We start from the raw sequence: 21,171 nt of genomic DNA, 5'->3' as shown, positions 1-21,171 counted from the left end.
CAAGGGCTCATTTTTGGGTTGGGACGGATGTTGTCTTGCCGAAGAAGTACCATAAGGACAGCCCAATTGCAACACAGCTCATAGAACTGAAACCCCAAAATAAAAATACCCCAAAGAAAAAAGAGATTAGTGGATGGTGGTATATATAATATCTTGCCCCATGCCAATTGACATCCAGTTGCAACACAAGGGAATCAGAGTTTAAGGGGATGTTCTTGTTAAACTTTGAAGCGAGCTCCACCAAAAGATGAGATTGTGTTAGTTGATACAAATGGTTTTTGGAAGATGGGAGTCGGAATTGCGGAGAAACTGTCATTTTGATGACTTTGGAATCGTCTTCACTTCGATCTGGATAGTTAAATATTAAAGGAGGTACCAAACTTTTGAACAGGGGAGGTATAAACATTTTCATTTCAAAACTTTTCCAAAGGATTAACTCGTTCTCGTTATGGTAGTCGTAGATGGTTTGTACACTTGTCGTGCATAGATACACCCCTTTGCCTGTGAATGTAAAAGTTTCTGGGATTGATGAGAAACTATGTTTATCAAATTGACTTGGAACCAGAAGATCATCCGTTATAGGCCAGAACTTATTCCTTGGCCCTTTTATATCATATATCTTGAGAGAATTGAGGAGATGATTGGATAGTATGCTGACCCTCAGTGGAACATTTGAGTCAGGAACAGAAGTTTCGGTTGAAGTTGAACTTGTTCCGACAATTTTTATTATGAGCGTGACGGTATAATCTACTTCAGGGTCTAAATGTTGTATCAACTGTGCAGAATTGAGAACTCCAAATTTGATGAAGTCACCATTGTGATAAAACGTCCCGTCTGGCTTTGATGATATTAGGTTTGTATTGAGGTGTACTGGAACGTGTTGCTTCGGAATCGGAATAAGTAGCTCATAAAACCGAAGGTATGACAAAATTGATAGCGGCAACAGCAACAAGACTACAGAAGTAGTGATCAATGTCACATAAAGACCAGTACGGGTCAAAAATAATGGAATCCGCAATGATATGTCAACCATGTTGACAAGAAGGTTTACAAGTCTGGAGTAAATCCCAACATCAGAAAGTGGAATACTACTACAGCCTCCAAACATCACAAGTCAAGGAAAAACTGTATATAAATTATATAAATTAAAATGCTATGGAACAAAATTAGGATGGTGGACTGGAAGAAGGTTGCAATGCGTAAGATGCTGGTTGCAGATAGCCATCCTGATGGGGAAAATTAGTTTATCATAAAGACAAAATGTGAATCAAAATTATAATTGCAACCATGAACAGTATGGGTGGTTCTTGGCCCCCAGTACCCCCTCTCTAACCAGTTAATTGAAGTTGAAATGGTATCTCCATAGCAAAACCTGTCACCGCTTGTTGAAATCTAGTTTTACTCTACCTACATTCCGTTAATGCGTCGAATGTCCTCGATGATATTTCAAACCATTCAGATTCTTATAGCGTTTACCACAGACTTCACACCTATAAGGCTTATCCCGTTCAAGCCCCAGGCCGTCCGGGTATGGTGCGTTACTTTCGGGATCGATGACCGAAAAAGTACCGTCCTCATTTGGATGTAGCTTTTGATTCTGATGGCCGTGAAGACGATGGTATTTGAGACCGTTCTGGTTCTTGTAGGTCTTATCGCATCCAACAACAGGACATTTAAAAGGTCTATGTTCGCTGTGTTCACTAACGTATAGATGACGAGCGGGGTCATCAATGCACATTTCCGTATCTTCATCTTCGTCCATAGGAAATTGTTGCTGTTGGTGCTGGCCCTGCCGTATTTGAGATTGAGGCCCAGCACCTACAGTCGCTCCAGGCTGAGTTTTAGGTGTGGGATCATCCACGCCAGAAGTTTCAGAATGCTGATTTTGAAAGTTATTCGTGACGGCAAAGTCAAACTCTGGAACTTGAAATTGTGGCTCCATTCCTTGATGGGATAAAAACACCTCATTCGTTGATACAGTGTCCAAAATACTATTGACCGCCTTTGACCTGGGTGTCTCCATTTCTGGAGGCGAGGGCTGAATGTGCATCTCTTCATAGTGGCGTAAGAGATCATGCAATGTTGGCAATAGCTGCCCGCAGCACGAGTAATCTTTACAATAGTCGGCTTCCAAATTGGCCATATATCCTGTATTTTGAATGGAAGGGGATGAACTGGTTGTCATATTCGATGTGAACATGGCATGATTGGTACTAAACTGATGGTTTGGAGCTTGATTGTATACAGCCAGGTTGAGTACATCGTCTTTTAGCCAGGATCCGATTGCCACCGAACCCCATGACACTCCTCCCATACCTTGGGAGTGGGCAATAGAGTCTCGTCGAAGTTTGGGATGGATTGAATTCCGCCTGGAGTTTCCCTGTGGATATTGCTGATTGTGGCTATGATTGTAGTTGTGCTGTTGATGTGTCATTGAGATATTTATATTGATAGGCTCTGAACCGTTAGCAGAGCTAGCTGCTCCACTATTGGTTGGTATCCTCATTGCGGACGCCTGTCCAAACGGATTATCCATTTGAAGCAAGCTGTAATAGAAGTGATTTGCGAAAAAAAGATGTAGTTAAGTAACCTGAGCTTATAATTACAGCCACTGGTGGAGGCTCCTTACTAAGCGCTGTTTCGTTTGAAAAGTCTAAAAAATAAGTCTTTCAAAAGACTGTGTTGAGTTGGCAAGCTGTTGATAAAAGCAAAAACTGTGAGGACAGATGATTAATACAGGAATGCTTGGAGTGAAGTCCCGTTTGCTTTGATTCGGCGTCTTTGTGTTCTGGGTGTTCTCCTGAAACTGGCAACCTAAACGGATGGGAGGTTGGAATTTCGCTACTATTAGGGGGAGTACCTGGTGGATGCGACGAGTGCATTTGCAAGGCAGGTTGCCAAACGACAGGAAGAAAGGATTTCCTTAGGAGGGGGGAGGGGTGAATTCGGGAACTTGAGTCTCTACTTTCAAAATATTTTCGGGAATATAGGCATATATCATGTAGGAGAGGGGGAGGGGCAGCCGATGGAAACTCATCCTCTCTGGTGAAAAACTCTGAAATCCGTTCTCCTCCAATCACATGCCAAAGAATTAGAACAAACATTTTTGTGATTTCAAATGTTCTCAAGATGGCTCATTTGACCAACATTTCAAAGTTGGCCCATCCACTGTGTCATGCCCTTCACTAGCTCTGGACTTGTCCTTTCCTGTTAACAGGAGAATGGCGCTCGAATTATCTGGACATGGAAACGACAATTTCCTGTTTAGTCTGCGATATCAAAATACACCCCCCAACTCCAAACCCTGTTTAGTAACACATCTATTAGCTTACATTTAGTTTTTCCTATTGGTCAGAACAGTTGTTCCTATATACCTCTCCTAAGTCACACTTCCCGATGAACCGGCTTGAAGTTAATCAAAAAACCCGTCATCGTCATCGTCACCGTATTTTTGTTGTCTACTGAATACGATCTTACCGGACTGTTTTTGCTCATCTCGAGCCAATCCGTCCAAAATCTCAACAATCTCTTCTTCACCTAGCCTACGTCTCAACTGGCCAGAGGTGGCCAATCGTACCACATATTGCTCCACTGCCTGAGCACGGTGAGGCTTGACCATTCTAACTCGGCTCAACCTCTCCTTAGCCTCTGTAGTTAGAGCGTTCGCTAGCAAATTTTCATGCTGGTCGTTAGAGCCAGCTCCCGGGCTGCCAGCAGTACCGCTCCCTTGAGTGGCCCCTGAGCCTTGGTTTTGACGCAGTTCCGCCATCCTTGCCGCCCTAATAGCGTTCAACTCTGCCTCGTCCATCGCTTGGTTCAAAGTCTTTCTTAGTTACTTTTCACTTAGGACGCGAATCAGTCTTGTGCAGTTGTAAGAGATTGTCGTGATGTCAGATGCTCGAAACCTTGAGGTGGTCCTTTGGTTATTACTATCATTATATTATTACTTACAACGTGTTGTTATCATTCTGTAGTTTATATTAAGTTTGCCTTTCTTGTACAGCAGTCACCTTACGGCCACCATCCACCTTGACTGCACGGTTGACATTATTTAAAGGTGTCATTGGCTCTTCAGGCGAAAGTTCTGGTTCGGGGATTAGTTGCTTGAGCGTAGACGCATCAAATAATCCTGGGTTGGCCTTTAATGTTTGCTCGCATTTGGATATTATCTCTTTGGATGCCATCAACTGTCCAGACGCTAAATTGTCAAATCCAGCTTCCACAAAGAACTGCCATATATCAGCAGGAATAATCGCCAGAAAATCATTCTCCTCAATAAGCTCCTTGACCACTTCTATAGCAATGAAATAGTTATCTCCTTGAGGAAGAAGATCCGCAGGATTGTTGCTGTTAGGTGGTTTGTCATATAAAATGTTCGGGGTAATTACCGTAGAAAGATTGTGAATGTCCATCTTTGATCCACCCATCGATTCTCCCATGTTACTGAAAGATGAAACCCACGAGAAGAAGAATAGTAGGATCTCTAGAACATCTCTGTGGATTTTGGGCAGCATAGCATATGTCAATTGTAATATCCTCCTCCTTATCCTAAAATCATCTTTATACTGTTGCGAGAGAACCCACAACTCGTACAGTTTGAATGTCATTAATGGGTCAGGCAGATCCCGAAGAAACTTTTTCAACAAAACCGCTAACTGAATCGGATCTTCCTTCGTTAGGTCCGGTAATCGCGTTGGATTGGCATCAATCTGTTCAATCAGAACCTTCAGCTTCTTGATATTACCGTTCCTTCGAAAAATTCCCTCTATAGTCATGTCCATATTCTGCATCGCAGATATACACTCATCTACTAGTATAGGAATCTTCAAAGTCGAAGGCCCAATAGAAAGGTCACTTTCAACCCCATATCGGTTAGTGACATCTTCCAGTGAAACTCCAAAGACTCTCGATGAATTTTCGGAATTCTTAGAGCCTGCGCTACCTTTACCAAAGAGCTTTTCCCAGAATGTACCTTGTTTCTTGACATTGACATATGGCAACATCTCGTCCAAAGACTTCTCGTCCTCTATTAGAACATGCAAGGCGAAAACGCAAACATATCTCATTGCATTGTATTGTTCTTGGGATAACTCTGAATATCTCTTGGGGGTCACATTTGCTGACTTATCTAGAGGCCCGCTATTGGGCACTGCCCCAGAAACCAGTCTTGGTGAACCAGATACAACTCTTTGCGAGCCTTCCACCATAAGATTTTGACCCTTCGACGAAGTTAGTAAGTCTAATCTTTCAGCTGTACCATGACCCGAAGTGTTTCTCTTTCTCAGACTCAGCTTTTGGTGTCTAAAGGCATTAGGTCTTAACTTTCTCGCATGTTCTACGGCTGCGATACGCGGTATATCCTCTAAACGTAAGTTGTCCTCACGGGCCCAGATTTCAGAACTATCTCTTTGGTTCCAGTTCTTCGACACGATATCTTTTGCTGTCTCTGAATGATTACTACCAAACTCTTTAATCTTCCATTTCTTGAATTTTTTCTTCCCATCAGAGGGCTTGGCACCCAACACAGGTGCAGAAGCCACATCAACTGGGGGAATTCTTTGGAGATCAGGAGAGTGCAATCCGGATGCTTCCATGATATTTCCTGCCTCCGCAGAGTCTGCATCAGGAGTTTCAATAATTTGGGAACGTCTTGCAACTTGTGACTTGGAACGAGATAATGGTTGATCTCTTCTTATTGACTTCATACGTTTGATGTTATTCAGCGTCATATCGTACTCTTCATTGATGGAAATGTTCACTGGTAATTGAGCTGTTGCATCCTTGCCATGTAATCTACTGAAGCTTTCCTCTTTGAGGATGACTGCGTGAGATCTGTAAGCTGCGATCTTTAACAGGTAGATTACTTGACCCAATCTAGAAACTTTCGTAAAACCGGTGATGGAATATTTATCATTAATGGAACAGTTATCACAGTAAATGTGATTAGTCTCCTTGTTGTAGGCTGCCTCGTTCACACTTAAATTGCTATTAAAATCTTTACCACATTGTGAGCATTTAAAGCATTGTAAATGCCAGGTTCTCTTGCTGAATCGAACACATTCCTCCTCCACGCTTTTACCACAAGCATTGCAGAAGTCAGTATCCTCAGAAGTGATATTCAAATTTTGAAAACCGTCTTTAGGTATTTGAGTATGGAGTGACACCTCATTAATGAATCGCTGGGATCCAATACAGCTGTGCAACTGTTTATTCACATCTAATGCCAAAGAAAGACTGAAGCGTAGTAATAATCTAAGTGTGTGTGCTAAAGCGATAGCCAAGGACAAAGTTTCATTGGAAAATTTGGACCTTTTTTCGCTAGAATCTGTAATCTGAAGGCAGGTTCTCAAAAGCGCCAGATATCTCATAACTCTTACTGCCAAATATCTTGGTTTCTTCTGTAAAAACTCTTTATCGGATTCTTGAGGGGTATCGTCATCATAAGATTTCTTAGGTTGGTCACGGATCTTGGTCAGGGACAGTAGGGTATCAATTCCTTTGAAAAGAGTTTCAACTTTTCGTATGAGCAAAGTCGCATGAACAACACCTTTAATTCTATCCATGGAAAGTGCAGCCTGGAGCATGCCAGATATAGAGACTGCGCAGCTCTCGTCATAACTTGATAAACTCAGCCAAATTGAAATAACGTTGGATTCTAGTTTTGACTCGATATCAAATAGAGTTTGCTCTGGAATAGGGTCTTTGTTGTTGTCATGGTTTCTCAAATCGATTTTATCGAATCCTAAATGTTCAGGAGTAACAGATACTTTCCAGAATTTATTAACCATGAAGCATTGAGGATGCCAGTTCTCCTGACGACCTGCTCTACTGATAGATATGAACTGTTTGAGGATAGCTGTGTCGCAACTCTCACAAATTAAAGCACATCTGGTGGAGTAATGGTAGTGACAATAAATTCCGTTGTTATGATCGTAAAAATTCTCGTTGTCTTTGAACACTGTCGAACAGACATCACATTTGAAATGCTCAGGATGATACTTATAACTAAGTGCTGTAATGTACAATCCTCTAAGAGCAGTATTGCAACTATGGCAAATCAAATCGACACGTTTGAAAAAGTCGTACTCACATAATGGGACTTTGCTGGTGATACCCGTTACTGGATCTACAACGTCGGTGGGAAAGTATTTAGAAGAACATGATTGCTGGCAATCGTAACATTTCAGACATTCAAGATGATACTCATGATCCAGGGCTCTGATATATTTGTTGAGAATCTGTTCATTGCAAGCATAGCAGAATTTGAGTCGTTTGTGTTTCTTTATCGGTTGGTTTGGGGTTGTCTTTCCTTCGACGCCTGCATCTCTGGGTACGGAGGTATGTACTCCTGCCACTTTGAAGGTAAGTTGGGGTTGGAGGCAGACATTTGTTGTGAGAGTGAGGTTTCTTGAGTAAAGGAATGACTAGGTGAGAGAAACACAACACAATTGACTCAACGTGTACAAGGGCAAATAAAGGAGTTCTTATAAGCACACGATGGATTGCTGATTGGAGTGACAACAGTTAGACTGTGGTTTGCGTGGGACAAAAATTGGAGTAGGAAAAGAATGAGAAGAAATAGTATTAGTTGTTACGTTATGGAAAGTCCCAATCCCACACAGAAGCAGAAGTACAAGATTTGTGTGATCCACTACTTATTGATTTTATCAACAATACCTGATTATTACTCGATATGTATAGAGCCTTGTAAAAGGGGACAAGCGGCCGGCGCTTATTTGGCACCAGTACTTGGAGAGGCGACTCTAAGACCTGTGACGGGATTAACTATTTCTAAGGGTTTATTTGTTCTGGCTCCCGAGGACCCAGGAAGTGTTGAACGAGTTTTGGGCCGAGCTAGACTGGCTGGGGTTGTCGCGATCTTCTCAGTAGGAGAACTGGTAGGGGAGAAGGTAGACGATGTATATGGGTTGAACTTGGAGTAAGTGGAAGGTGGATAGAATCCAATCTCTGGACAGAACTCCATGTCATCTTCTTGATCAAAAGATCGAGAGGCGTTGAACCGTGCCCTTGAAGAGGAAGTTGAAGCTGAACTATTGCTCGATACCGAAGAGGACAGGGATGAAGCGGTATTTGGGTATAAACTGTTGAATGCTGCCGTGGGCGTCTGCGGCGAGTATGGACCGCCTATCTGATTGAGTGACATGTACGATTCCAACGGGGAATAAGAGTTTGAAGTTTGATAATAGCTCATTTGAGAAGAATAAAAGTTAAAGAGTGACTTATCAGGGTATATTTCTTTTTCTATACCCTTTGGGGGCATTTCGAGGGTTAGATTCACTTGTCGGGAAATTGTGGGGAGACTTTCTGGGAGGAAGACGTTTAGCCTGGAAGGTGGTTTTACCATGGTGAGCGCGCCCGCCGTTTTCTAGCAGAAAAAGAAAAGTTACTTACTTACTTACCAGTTGCTTCTGTATGCTTACTGCCATCTCCGAATAAGTCTTAGAACAGTTGAAAAAAAAAAAAGAAAGCTACACAAAATTTACACTTCAAACCATGATCCGCTTACGCTGTCGTCGCTAATATCTTCGCTCTGGTTGTCCCAGTATTTCTGCTTGCTCTTGGAAAGTTTCTTGGCGTATTCCATCTCCTGGTAGAGGCAACGAATGGCTGCAGAGACACCGTTTTCTGACTGGATCTGCTTTCCAATTTCTTTAGCCTTTTCTATGATACGAGTGTTTGTAGTTACCTCTTTGATAGCTTTGGAAAGTGACTTACTGTTTAACTTTCTCAGCCCTATACCCACTCCAATATCTTCTACTCTGTTGGCATAAAAGAATTGATCTCCAAAAAATGGTTTGATGATGGTGGGGATTCCAGCGCGGAGTGTTGCACCTGTTGTTCCAGATCCACCATGATGAACGGACGCGTCGATTTTGCCAAACAACCAATCGTGAGGAACGTTTCCTGAATTGTAAATCTCTTCAGGTAGTTCAACCTCCACTCCCGTCTGCTTACCTAACCTATCTGACCAGCCTTTATTTAGAATACACCTCACATCAGCACTGAGCACCGCGTCGATTACAGCCTCAGTCAGTTGTTTGGGATCACTAACTACAATGGATCCAAATCCAATGTATACCAATTTCTTACCATCAGTCTTAGCCTTCTCCATGAACTCCAGCAATGGCTTAGGAGGATCATAACTATCTGCCTCCCCCTCATCCAAAAACCAATATCCAACTACCTTAACCCAATGAGGAAAGTCCATAGATGGTGGAAAAACCGTGGGAGACACATTGTACAGGAATGGTACCTTGTTTTGTTCCAATCTCTCCAAATTGGTCTTTGGAAGCATTAAGACTTGCTCACGCCATTTATTCACCTCTCCTGAAATACCTTTCCAAAAGACATTCTCAAATATTATATGCGTGAGATAATTGTAAGAACCTCCTCTTTTCTGTTCTGGGACCACAAATGCATGTGGATACGCTCTAGTTCGTGTCCATGGCATTGTAAAAGCACGGAAATAGGGAATTTGTAACTTCTCTGCGATATGGATACCTGCCATTGCGGAAGGCGATTCGATAAGCACATCAGCATCCTGACATGCGTCCCACGAGCTTTGCAATAACTCTCCAATCCAGCCAGTGAATTTTTCTTTAGCCTCTTTCAAAAACCCTACACTTAATGACTTATGAGTTACCATCAATGACATAAGCTCCGCTGGGTTACCTGCAATTGTTGCGAATTCGATACCATAACTTTCTACCCAAGGTTTGAACTCTTCATGGGTCACAATCTTGACTTTGTGATTCTCTGCAAGTAAACCTTTCGCCAAAGATATATAGGGTTGTACATCTCCTCGAGAACCAATAGTTAATAGCACAAATTTGTACCTCCTCTTTGATCTAATTTCTGACGTAGAATACTGGTTTTCCTCCAGTATTATGGGAACCTCCCTGCCTATATCAGACTCTATTCGAGTTTCAAAATACCTGAGTCTTGCGTCGGCAAGTTGGACAGATTCTGCTAGTTTAATACTATCATTGCGTTTCCTCTTTTGTTCTGAATGAGCATTCTTATGTGATTTTGTAAAATCTAATTGCTTTAGCAGGAACAGGTCACAATCATCCCGGCTTTCGTTAGAACCGAATTCAAAAAATAATTCCTCGTGCGCACGTATAACAATGACAAGCCCAGAGTACCCGAATCTAAAGCCCTTCAAATTATAAACATTCTCAATATCGGAGTATGGAAGTATCATAGTTGTGTTTGTGCCGGGAAATAAAGATCTGTAGCAAATGCAAGTTGTTCCTAGGTATACTTTGCCGTATACAGGTATATTTTTTTGAAAATGGCAGAAGTAACTAGCCAGTAGCTCCTCTGAATCAGGAAGGGAAAAATGCTTTCGAAATCTGGACTGTGCAACTTCTCTTTCCTCTTTATTGGTAACAAAATAAGGGTCCTCTTCACCTCGCTCAATAAATAGCTGATTGTTGTAATGCATAGGGGAAGCAAAGAGCATACTTTGACTGATAGAAGAAGTAGTACTCAAGAACCCTTGGACCAGAGATTTTGCACTCCAATTACTTGGCTTGGTAGAAGGTTCTTCTGAATCCTTTGGAGCGTCCCCGGCATGATCTTGTTTCAACTCGGAGTCATTGTCATTCGGAACAACTGTTTCTACTACTGACGAAAAAGGACGTGTAGCTGATTTCTGCGGCTTTTTGATAGCCCCTATGATGCCACTAGCTGAACTTTTGATTGGCTTATAAATACTTCCAATGCCCCTCGGAATAGGTGTTAACACACTCAAGGAACGAGAAAGCTTTGATTTTCGATGAGTTGATCGACCATTAGTTTCTGAGCCAGAGACATCACTATCACTTTCAGAACTATCAGAATCTGTAAGTTCGATCCCTAGGGCTTTCATGGATTGCCGAATGCTATCTAGAACCTGGTCTCCGTTGTTGAAAAACATAAAATAGTAGTCGTCAATAGCATAAGATTCTTCACTTTCCAAGACTTTAAGTTTCAAAGTTTGAGATGCTTCAAAAAGTGTCTCAATTGATAAATCCAGTATGTTCTCCAGCGGTACTTTGATGGTGACATGACCACCGCTATTCTTGGCTGTAAATATATGTTTTCTGAGATCAGTTACCCAAGATCTAGCATTGTCTAGGGAATCTGCTTGAAAATAATGAGTACGTGCTTCTGTGATTAACTTGAAAACGGTAGGCTTATTTTCCTCAAGGTTAGGATTTGACAATTCTACTTTCAACAAGAAACGCAAATCAATATTAAGTGAAGGAAAATACCGTTCTGTGGAATTGGCGTATAGACGAAAGTAGTTACCCTTCAATACAGCCCAGCGTCGGACAGAAAATCTCATAGTTGTGGAGCTTCTGATGGACAAGGCACCAGACATGGTCACAGTGGAGTCTCTTTTCGGAAGAAATGCAAAGTATAACAGGTATCTAGATGTGATGTAGATGTGACCTTGAAGGAAGACTTCATGCAACAGCCAACAAGGGTAATCATTCACAAACTCGTCATCGTCAGACAAATCAAAGGTGGTTTTCAGTTTTTCGCAGAGTTTCACAGCTCTCGTAGTTTCATTATTGTCTAAAGTGAAACTGTTCCTGCGCGTCGAACCTGAACTGGAGCCAGCCAGACTCAGTTGGGAACATCGTTTCCGAACAACAGAGAGTTCAAACTTGGAAAGGGTGTGTTGTTGTTTCTTTCTCAAAGCAACCAGGCCATCAATTTCTGGATTTATTTGTTCTGAAGAGTCTGTGTCTCTGACTGTGTCAACACCAACAGTAGATTCTGACATTACGCTTTCAGCATCCTCTTCGTATGGAACATATGGAATTGGCTCATCGAGAGCGCTGCTCTCAATAGCATCATCATCCAATTGGGACACCCCGGCATACATGCTCGCCGTTGTCAGCATGGTAGCCAGCGACTTGGAGGTAATTAACCTTCCACAGTCAATATCATCCTCTGCTTCAGTTTCATCTTCCTTATGAGGTGCTGTACCTGGGACAAGGCCGGAAGTCATCCCTTCAGAACCCCCCTTAGAGTTGACGTCGATAGATTCAGGATTTCTATCTGTCCTTCGAGGGGAAGAAGATTTCCCAGCACTGGAATCTCTGGGTCTGAGTTGTGACATTGGTTAGAGGAAGATAAGAGAAGTTGAACGAGGGCTGTGGGGGAACTCTTATAGATTAGGTAGAGATGTATAGTTTAAGCGTTTTCAACTGAACCGCAAGATGTCAGATGTTACAAAGTATCCTAGCTAGGGGGTGAATTTCACAGAAGAAATGAGATAAAGGAAACATGTATGAATAGACGAAAATCTAACAAAAACTTATTATACAAGGTTACTCGTTGAGCAGCGAATCTATGTTACATTTTGTGGACTCCAAGGTCGATGTGGAAGACGAAGTACTTGTAGGGCTGGGTGAACCATTTTGGTTTCCGTAGTCTGGTTCTGCCACGGGATCATTATTGTTAAGGACACTGTTAAGCCAGAACCTAGTATGGGTAGACCCGACAGAAGATGCAGTTGATGAGGACGTGGTAGAAATGGGAGTTTGGGGGACGGATATTGCTTGTGATGGGGACCCCTTCGAAGACGGAGATGCATTTTCATTGATCGTGCCTGGTCGCCTTAAAGACGATGGAACAAAACCTGTGCTATGTTGTTGAGGAGAGGAGTAGAAAGGGGATTGTGATTGAGATTGAGATTGAGATAACGGGAGAGATGACAACGGGGCACCAAGTAGGTTTCCAGGTGTGTTTTTGCTGTTATTGTTGGGAGGAAGAGGCGAAGAGAGTGGTTTCGGTCGATAGCTCATCGGACGAAACTGTAACGGCTGAAAATTCATTGATGAACTGGAAGATGTACTGTTATGCTGAAGCTGTGGCTTGTTCTTGTTTTCATTTGTTGGATGTGGAGAGGGCACGGGTCCAGGATTTGGTAATTCCTGATGATTCGATGCACCTTGAAGGAAACTTACGTTTGGGAATCTGGGTAAACCCTGGGGTTGGGATGAATTCGTGAAACCATGAACAGTGCTGTTTTGAACATCTTGCTGTTGATTGGAGGGCTGGATTTGGGGGTGATTGGTCGTGTAAAAATTGGCAGGTCTGTGTTGAATTGGTTGTTGGGGATTGAGAGAGGGGAGTGCGTGATTCTCATGTTGCTTTCCATGGGGAATTTGTGAATGATCAGAGAGCAGCATTCGGTTAGGCCCCGAATTGGGCAACGAGAGATAACTTTCCGACTTACTGGCCGCCATTGGTGGAGAGCGAGGCATTGAACTATGGGGAATTAGCCCCTCGGACGCGGCTTTAGGAAGTTCGGCCTTGCGATGCGATGGGCCTGAAACCTCATTTACCAATGGCGCAGAAGACTCCTCCTGAATTTGCATATCACCTAGCCTTCCTGGATAGGAGATGACAAAGTTTTCGTAAGCATGCACTGTCTGTTTGTGTTGGCGAAGATTGTCCATACGAGAAAACTTTCGGGCACAATATTCACATTTAAACGGACGCTCACCTGTATGCTTGCGAATATGTCGTGCCAGATGCTCAGACCGTGTAAAGGACATGCTGCAGTTGGGATAACCTGTGCAGACAAACGTCCGGCTACCAGATCTATTGGAACGTTTCTTGTTTGTTTTGTTGAAATCTTTGTTATTGGGTGGGGAGGGAGATGTCATGGGAAGGGATGTCCAATGGAAAGTGAATGAGGGTGAGAGGGGGAGGGGAATGGGAAACAAAAACTGTTGAAACTGGTGAGGAGTAAAAAGTACACTGATGGGCCTTGATGAATATTTATATGTTGATGGACAGGGGAAATTTTTTGTGAGGAATTGGTATTAGAACTTGAATGCCCTAATGGAGTGGGAGTTGAGAATCGCGGTTCTCCCTGTTTTCGACGTTTGCAGCTGCTGATGCGTGCATAATTTTTAATTCTCCGCATCCCGCTTTGATCGCCACAGAGTATCCCCGTCGGCGAAGTTTGTACGGCTCGGTAGAAGTACGCGACTGCATTTTATGCAAATCTTGTGGCCTCAACTATGTGACAATTATGCAGCGAATAAAGCCAGGGATGCTCTCGATTTATGCTGATGTCATAGAGCATTAAAACCATTGAAAATTTTTTCAATTACGACTCGTTATTTTTGGACTATTGTATAAGAGTCAGGGCACCTGCCATGCACATGAAATTAATCCGAACGTTTACTCTATTAATGTACGCATAGAATGATCATCTTTCGGTTCGGAGAAAAGAAGCAGAGGTCCTAAGCCAGCATTGGACTGTGAAAGAAGGCGCAAGCATGACTCTACGGTATTGGGTGGTCTATTGTTATCTTTTAATTCTACCCCTCCAGAACGTTACATAATATTCTACTACAATGAATGCAATTTCCTAACATTGACATTGACTTTCGTTTTCCACATTTGCCTCTGCTAGATCGATCATTTCAACACCATCGTTATCTATTTTTGGATCCTGGCCTGGGCTCCCATCTTGCTCCAGTAGAGTTTTGGCAACTTTACGGAACAGATTCTTTACATTATACCCTTTCTTGGTACTCGTCTCGATAAATAAATCGACTTTCAACCCAGTCGCTTTCTTCTCGCCATCTTCAGTGCTAATCACGCGTTGATCAGCTAAATCAGCTTTGTTTGCAACAAGACATATAATTACATTCTCTCCTCTCTCATTGCGTACGTCGTCACACCACTTATCAACTGATTGGAATGAACTCTTACTGGTTGTGTCATAAACTATGATTGCAACATTGCTATCTCGGATATATGAGGGGACAAGCGACCTAAACCTTTCCTGGCCTGCCGTGTCCCACAACTGTAGTCTCACCGTCTTATCATCTAGGTACAAAGTTTTCGAAAGAAAGTCTATTCCAACAGTGGCGGCATAGTGATCATTAAACGTGTCGTACATGAATCTTGTAATTAGGGAAGTTTTTCCCACTAATTCTGGTTAATACATCTTTCGTAAGGCAAAGACTACCAAATACATACCACCTTGATCGCCTAAGAACACTATTTTATATTTAGTTAGAGCCATGTTTGATCTTTACAAAATCAGGGCAGTTGGTACGATATTGTGTTGTAAATTGCGAGAGGGAACACAAAGCTCGCGAAGGAACATCGAAAGACGGTTGGAGGACTATCCCTACCAGGTACGGTACGACAGTTCGAGATCGTACCTTTCAAGGCTGCTGCTATCCTTTAAAAAAGGGGCACTCATAATAGAACTTAAAACGTACTCATTTTAGTATATACTTATTTCTTTCCGCTCTTCTTAATACCTCCACCAATCAGAGGTCCTCCCTTTGATGCTTTCTCGGCCATCGCTTTCTTAGCAGCAGCATCTGCTTTCATCTTTGCCTTGAAGGCTAAATCCTCTTCATCAAACTCCTGGGTCTTCTTCTTTGGTTTCTTTAGTGCTGACAAATGCGTTAGTTCTGCTCTTCTCAAATCAGAAAAAAAAAGAAATTTATTCTACCTACGCTTAGCCTTTCCTCCCTGACGAGACATTATTAATTTGTGTAGTAATGGGTAGTTGAGTTCAATTCCGAAATCTTTCAAGCCGAAAAGTAGTAGGACGTGCATCACTCATTATCGAAAGGTTTTCAGTGCCTATAGGTGAAGACGCGAAATAAGAAACAAGAGATCTCGACAATACTAAATCCGTATTTTCTTTCTGTTTCATTCCCATGCACCTTGACGTCAAAGAACAATTTTTGATCATCTGACCTCTACAAAGTTCACTTGCAACGGCGGTCACGAATTATTGTACAATAAACAAATGCACTCTGCTAAGTATTTCTGTGCATGAAAAATCCCATTTCTTTGGGTAAGGCTGGGGCCATGCATTTCTTTAGATTAAACTGAAATCGAGAAATTATCTGCACAGAGCAGCCACACCTACCAAAAACACCTGTTCATAGAAATAGCTATGGTCTGGCTAGGTTTACAGTTGAACATTTCTGCGCGTGGAGGTTTCTTTTCAAATGGTTGTATCAGTGAAATGGCGGCAGAAAATGGATTCCTGCCAGAGACAATACGAACAATAGGGAGAAAAAATTGTGGTCGGTCGTGCATCATAGAAATTTCAAATCTGTAGGTAGATGCATGTCTTATCTCACTCGCATATCCGTGGTTTGCCTCGGCAAAATCAATAAACCTATTACAGTCAATTAATTTCCAATCGGTTGAGTAGCCCCCATCTGCATCGTTAAGGGTGATGTCGTTTTTTTTCTCAACTTAAGCAAGACACATGTTATTAAAGCAGGGAGCGTGTTTTTGGCTGCCTGCCCTTTTCAAATTGCTTTAGATTAAGCAAGGTACCAGGTGCCAATAGTCCCGGCCAAGAAAATATCAAATCTGATGATAATTACCACGCGCAACAGCCTCTTTGCGGTGCCTTGCAAATCTCCTGTTTTTCAGAAGCCGCAGGTGAACAACTGAAACAGTCAAATTTCAACTCCCCACACCATACGACCGAAGCATACTTTATAAGGGGTCTCTTCCATTTAAACAAAACTATTCGTTTTCAATGATTTGAAAACACTTACAATGATTGAATCATAGTCCATTGAACTCAAGTACAACAGTGGTCAACCTTTTTGCGTTTTGGTATCCATCTTGTCTATTCAGAAACACACCACTAAAGCGAACCATGAACCTCAATTCTAGCTGACACCTTATTACCAAATAGGGAATGTCTGATTAAATTATTTTTCATCTTTTTCGCGATTCTCTCTTCTCTTCTCTCCAGTTCATTCTCTTTCAACATCTTCAAAACAATCTTCCTCCCAAGAGCACCTAAGCATCTAGAACATGCCAGATCATTTCGGCCAGGTTCTTTGGTCCAAGAAAACAACAACGGCCAATGATGATGTGAAGCTGGAAAGATCGGAGTTACAGAAAAAGGCTGCCGTTAGGAGAATTGTCCAAAATGGGATTCGTAAACCAACTCCTTTAAGGATGTTAAAAATGCCCTCATATCCCCAAATGAACGGCACCGATTCTAAGATAGATACGTCAAAAGAAAATAATGATATCAAACTTACAACATCCACCCCTTTGAAAATTGGAACGAACGCCATCCATTCGGCTATCTCTAAAGATAACAACACAGTGGTCCTTAGTGATGCCATATCCAAGTACGCTATCGACAACTATAATTTTCAGCCACCATTGGGATTGGGTCCATTTTCCCGTTTTGAAAAGTCTAGTATATTGAATTTTCCTGACAGATTGTTTGAAGAGTACAATAGCACTGAATGTATCACCAACATGGGGATATTTCAACAGATTGGCAAGGCCTGGCTTACCGTAGACAACAAGTTGATCATATTCAACTTCAAGTCTGCTACACAAGACTACTTCACAATTGATGAAATTCGCCACAGTATCCTGACTGTAAAACTCATTGAGCCTAAACCTAATGTGTTCGTGGATAGCGTCAATTATTTGTTACTGGTATCCACTCCTATAGATATCTACATTTTCGCAGTTGAGTATAATGCTATCAAGGATAAACTGGAGATTTTCAACACTGGAATGTCAGTTTCTACTCAGGGTCTAATCGTCGATCATTTTGAGACTTTTGAGAAGACCCACGATATTTTCTTTTGTGGTAAAGGTGACAGTGTAAACGTTTGGAAACTTTCCTATTCCAACAACGAAGAATGGTTTCACAAGAAGTGCAATAAAGAATGTCTTACAAGAAACAGCCTTTCTACTGTTGTCCCCACTTTCAATAAGGTCCCAGGTTTGAATATCTTTGGAACTTCAGATTCTGAAACCTCAACTAGCAATGAGAGAGAAAGCATTTCGCAAATGCAGATTGACCAGTCTCGATCCATTTTATACACATTATCCACTCGATCAGTCGTTAGAGCATATCGCATAAAGGTTCTGAGCTCGGGTACCGTCTCCTTGTCTCATCCTACTACTAAAGGTCCAATGGATTTATTGAAGGATCTGAGTACTACCTATGGTTTATCGAATCTCACCCCACAGACTAAAAACTTCAAACTATTGAAAATCTTCCCGGTGACAAATCTTGAAAGTAGCTCATTATTCTTGATTGCAATAACAAATACAGGTTCACGTATTTTCATTAATGGGTCAGCTAATTTGGGAGATGGACTTGCTTTGATTGCTAGTCATCTTAAACTTCCCCCTCCTGATCATAAGTTCTTCCAAAAAGTATCTGATGAGAAGGCAAAGCAAGGAAAAGATTCGTCGTTGGCAATCAATTCCAATGAATCATCCAAGTTATCTGAGAATATCTATGGCAACACTGCCTCGTTCCTGAATGTCACTGCTCTTCAATTAGGACAAGCCCAATCAGTATCTGAGTTGTTAACAGGCTTGAAAAACTGTGAGATAATTTCTCCGAATATTTTTTTCGGTATTCTGAGACTCAAATCTGAAAACACTGACCGGTTGTTTGTATCGACCCCTGATTACGGGGTTTTGAAGAAGAACAATTCTTATGTTGAAGATTTTGAATTTCTGGACAGTTATGGACTGATCCATGATATCATTCAATTAACACCTACATTTAATGCTACTGAAACTCCTGCTGGGTATTACAATCAGTTTGCTTCCCAATACACAAAAGACCCGTTAGAGGTTGCTGTTTTAACTAACACAGGAATTCACATCTACAGATACAGGACACCAGACTTGATACTAGAAGACAGCTTAAATGATAACACATTTAAAGCTTTTGCTGAAAAGTATGGGTCCCGAGAAGCATGTTCTACCACTCTATACCTCTCTTGTCGATTTGGTAAGTCTGAGGACAACAAAAATAAAGCGACCCAGCTTTTCATTTGTGGTGGACAAAATGCCTCGCTGAACAAAAACCTAACCCCCGTGGTTGATAATGTGGAACTCAGCGATAGGTTTTATGCTGTGATTCTCTTGATCTCGAGAATGTTTAGAGATATTTGGTCTAAAGAAATATTCAAATTAGTACCGGAAATTAATTTTGATTCGAACGGCTTTATTGAAGATGGATCTGTCAAAAAAATTGAAGATCGTATTATCCTTTCCGGATTAACAATATCCAGAAATACTATTGAGTATTTACTGTCCTCATTGTTAATTATTCTTGATTTTTTAGAAAAGAACAAGAGATCTATTCCAGGCGCCTTACCACCAACTTTCAATTATGAGAATAATTTCCGTGACAGAGACTTTGAAGTTTGCAGCCAAGCCGAGCATATAGGCTTTAGAGCGATTTTCCAGTTACTAAACACTATGAAAGAAGGTTTGTCGTTTCTGCTTTTCTTGATCGAAGAAAGTGAGTCCTCAAAAAATGGCAATTTCAAAGACTTGGTCAGATTCATGTCAGTACAGGATCAGGCTGATCTAAGCTCTTTGACATTTAGCCAGTTCATAGACAATACCGAGGAGCAAACTCAAAAATTGTTGAAAGAAATTTTGTTCTCTATCATCAACAGAAACATTGTCCGCGGAATCTCGGTGGACCTCATAATCAAGAACCTCCAAGAGAGATGTGGTTCATTTTGCTCAACTAGTGACGTTCTAATCTTCAAAGCCTTTGAGACCTTGAAACGTGCCAAAGACATAAGCAAGAGAGATCCGAATCTTAAGGTAAAACATCTTCAGGCCTCTGTGGACCTGCTGAAGCAGGCTAACAACTTGGTCAGTTTTGATACTATCAAGGAAGCTGTGGAGATCATGTTGGAAGTCAACTATTATAGTGGAGCAATAGAGTTCCTATTAAATATGGCCAATGCTTCTCCCAACACCACGACATCGGACGCTTACAGCTCAGATTACTACAATACCGATAAGTTGCTAACAAATTCTTCCAAGGAGAAAGATTATGAGAAGAGACACATGTTCTACAAGTATGTCTTCGACATTCTGGTTGATATTGATACTAAGGCTGTAGAGAGTGTCCAGCTTATCAATGATACTGAAAGCAGATTCCAAAGCGAAGAAAACCAGTTCATTACTCAAAATGGAGACTTAATTACTGAGTTTACTCAGCTAAGGGATACAAGTTATGCGACCTGTTTCGCTTATCAGGACAAATTGTTTCACTATGAGTTTTATAAGTGGTTTATCGAACAAGGTGTTGGTGAGAGATTGCTAGATATTGAGACTCCCTACATTTTGGGCTTTCTTCAGGAATGTGCCGTCAAAGATCTTCAAATGGCCAAGTTATTGGTTGCTTTCCATTCCAAACATGAGAACTACTACGCAGCGGCCAAAATCTTATATGACTTGGCTAATAGCGATTTCACCATCAGCTTATCTGATCGCGTGCAATATCTCTCTCAAGCTAACGGTTTCTGCAACTGCGTCTGTCCTCCAAGTGTAAGACAGGAGATGATTGAAATGTCAACTTTCATTGCCGATTTGATTGCAGTATCCAATATACAAGAAATCCTTTTGCAAACTATAATTTCTGACGAGAGAGGAACTGAAGAATCAAAAAGTAAAGCCAAGGAAGACCTGGATGGTAAAATCCTGACGATCAGTGAGCTTTTCAATGATTTCATCAACCCTCTGGGTTATTATGAACTGGCTCTGATAGTGTTCCGTATTTCAGACCATAGAAACACAGACGATGTCTTATCCCAATGGGAATTACTACTAAACAAGTGGCACACTGATTATATTAAAAATAGACCGAACGAGTCGTTCTACACAGTTGTGTCCAATCTTTTTGTCTCGGTCGGTCGAAAGCTCAGTGATACTGAAACTGTTTTTCCGGTGCCGGACTTGTTTCGTCTGTTAGCCAAATTCATCAATCAGTCACAACCCTCAGAGAGTACACCGGTCGGAATACTAGTTGATATATTTCTGAAGTCGGGCGTGACTTACGATAAATTGTACTACACGCTAAAGGAAATGGTCGAAAGCACCACCTTTGAACCTTTTGAAGGATTCACAAAGTTCCTGAAATCTGAAATGATTTATTTGATTAAGAATTGGTACAAAACGGATAGAAGGTTGCGTGACATTGTCTCATCTGATCAGATATTGAGCATGACAGATTATCAAGTCGATACCGATCCTATCTACAATTACATTCGTACCACCGGTATTCCCATTTAGACGTACATACTATCTACTTAACTGATTATCTAATCATTTCGAGAACTCAATCAT

The 21,171-nt window shown here is 41.6% G+C and overlaps 7 protein-coding genes across 7 annotated transcripts; 1 reads left to right on the top strand and 6 right to left on the bottom strand.

Moving 5' to 3' along the window:
- Positions 1–7: 7 nt before the first annotated feature.
- Positions 8–1,108, bottom strand: PAS_chr4_0170 (Hypothetical protein; the record flags this gene model as incomplete). Its single annotated transcript, XM_002493529.1, has 1 exon — positions 8–1,108. The coding sequence occupies one exon, from the start codon at positions 1,106–1,108 to the stop codon at positions 8–10; it is 1,101 nt and encodes a 366-aa protein (XP_002493574.1).
- Positions 1,109–1,417: 309 nt separating this feature from the next.
- Positions 1,418–2,536, bottom strand: PAS_chr4_0169 (uncharacterized protein; the record flags this gene model as incomplete). The annotated part of the gene is made up of 1 exon (XM_002493528.1): positions 1,418–2,536. One exon carries the CDS (start codon positions 2,534–2,536, stop codon positions 1,418–1,420), a length of 1,119 nt encoding a protein of 372 aa, XP_002493573.1.
- Positions 2,537–8,500: 5,964 nt separating this feature from the next.
- On the bottom strand, positions 8,501–12,136 carry PAS_chr4_0167 (UDP-glucose:sterol glucosyltransferase (Sterol 3-beta-glucosyltransferase); the record flags this gene model as incomplete). Its single annotated transcript, XM_002493527.1, has 1 exon — positions 8,501–12,136. One exon carries the CDS (start codon positions 12,134–12,136, stop codon positions 8,501–8,503), a length of 3,636 nt encoding a protein of 1,211 aa, XP_002493572.1.
- A 211-nt stretch (positions 12,137–12,347) lies between these two features.
- PAS_chr4_0166 (Putative transcription factor containing a C2H2 zinc finger) lies at positions 12,348–13,691 on the bottom strand (the record flags this gene model as incomplete). Its single annotated transcript, XM_002493526.1, has 1 exon — positions 12,348–13,691. The coding sequence occupies one exon, from the start codon at positions 13,689–13,691 to the stop codon at positions 12,348–12,350; it is 1,344 nt and encodes a 447-aa protein (XP_002493571.1).
- A 713-nt stretch (positions 13,692–14,404) lies between these two features.
- Positions 14,405–15,067, bottom strand: PAS_chr4_0165 (GTPase, Ras-like GTP binding protein involved in the secretory pathway; the record flags this gene model as incomplete). Its single annotated transcript, XM_002493525.1, has 2 exons — positions 14,405–14,970; positions 15,022–15,067. The coding sequence occupies 2 exons, from the start codon at positions 15,065–15,067 to the stop codon at positions 14,405–14,407; spliced, it is 612 nt and encodes a 203-aa protein (XP_002493570.1).
- A 218-nt stretch (positions 15,068–15,285) lies between these two features.
- Positions 15,286–15,540, bottom strand: PAS_chr4_0164 (Hypothetical protein; the record flags this gene model as incomplete). Its single annotated transcript, XM_002493524.1, has 2 exons — positions 15,286–15,449; positions 15,513–15,540. 2 exons carry the CDS (start codon positions 15,538–15,540, stop codon positions 15,286–15,288), a joined length of 192 nt encoding a protein of 63 aa, XP_002493569.1.
- Positions 15,541–16,845: 1,305 nt separating this feature from the next.
- PAS_chr4_0163 (Abundant subunit of the nuclear pore complex (NPC)) lies at positions 16,846–21,117 on the top strand (the record flags this gene model as incomplete). Its single annotated transcript, XM_002493523.1, has 1 exon — positions 16,846–21,117. One exon carries the CDS (start codon positions 16,846–16,848, stop codon positions 21,115–21,117), a length of 4,272 nt encoding a protein of 1,423 aa, XP_002493568.1.
- Between the last annotated feature and the right edge of the window lie 54 nt (positions 21,118–21,171).

Source organism: Komagataella phaffii, chromosome 4 (assembly GCF_000027005.1).
Source record: "Komagataella phaffii GS115 chromosome 4, complete sequence".
NCBI classification, from domain to species: Eukaryota; Fungi; Ascomycota; class Pichiomycetes; order Pichiales; family Pichiaceae; genus Komagataella; species Komagataella phaffii.
The sequence above is the reverse complement of the archived record's forward strand: the minus strand, read 5'-3'. Positions and strand labels throughout refer to the sequence as shown.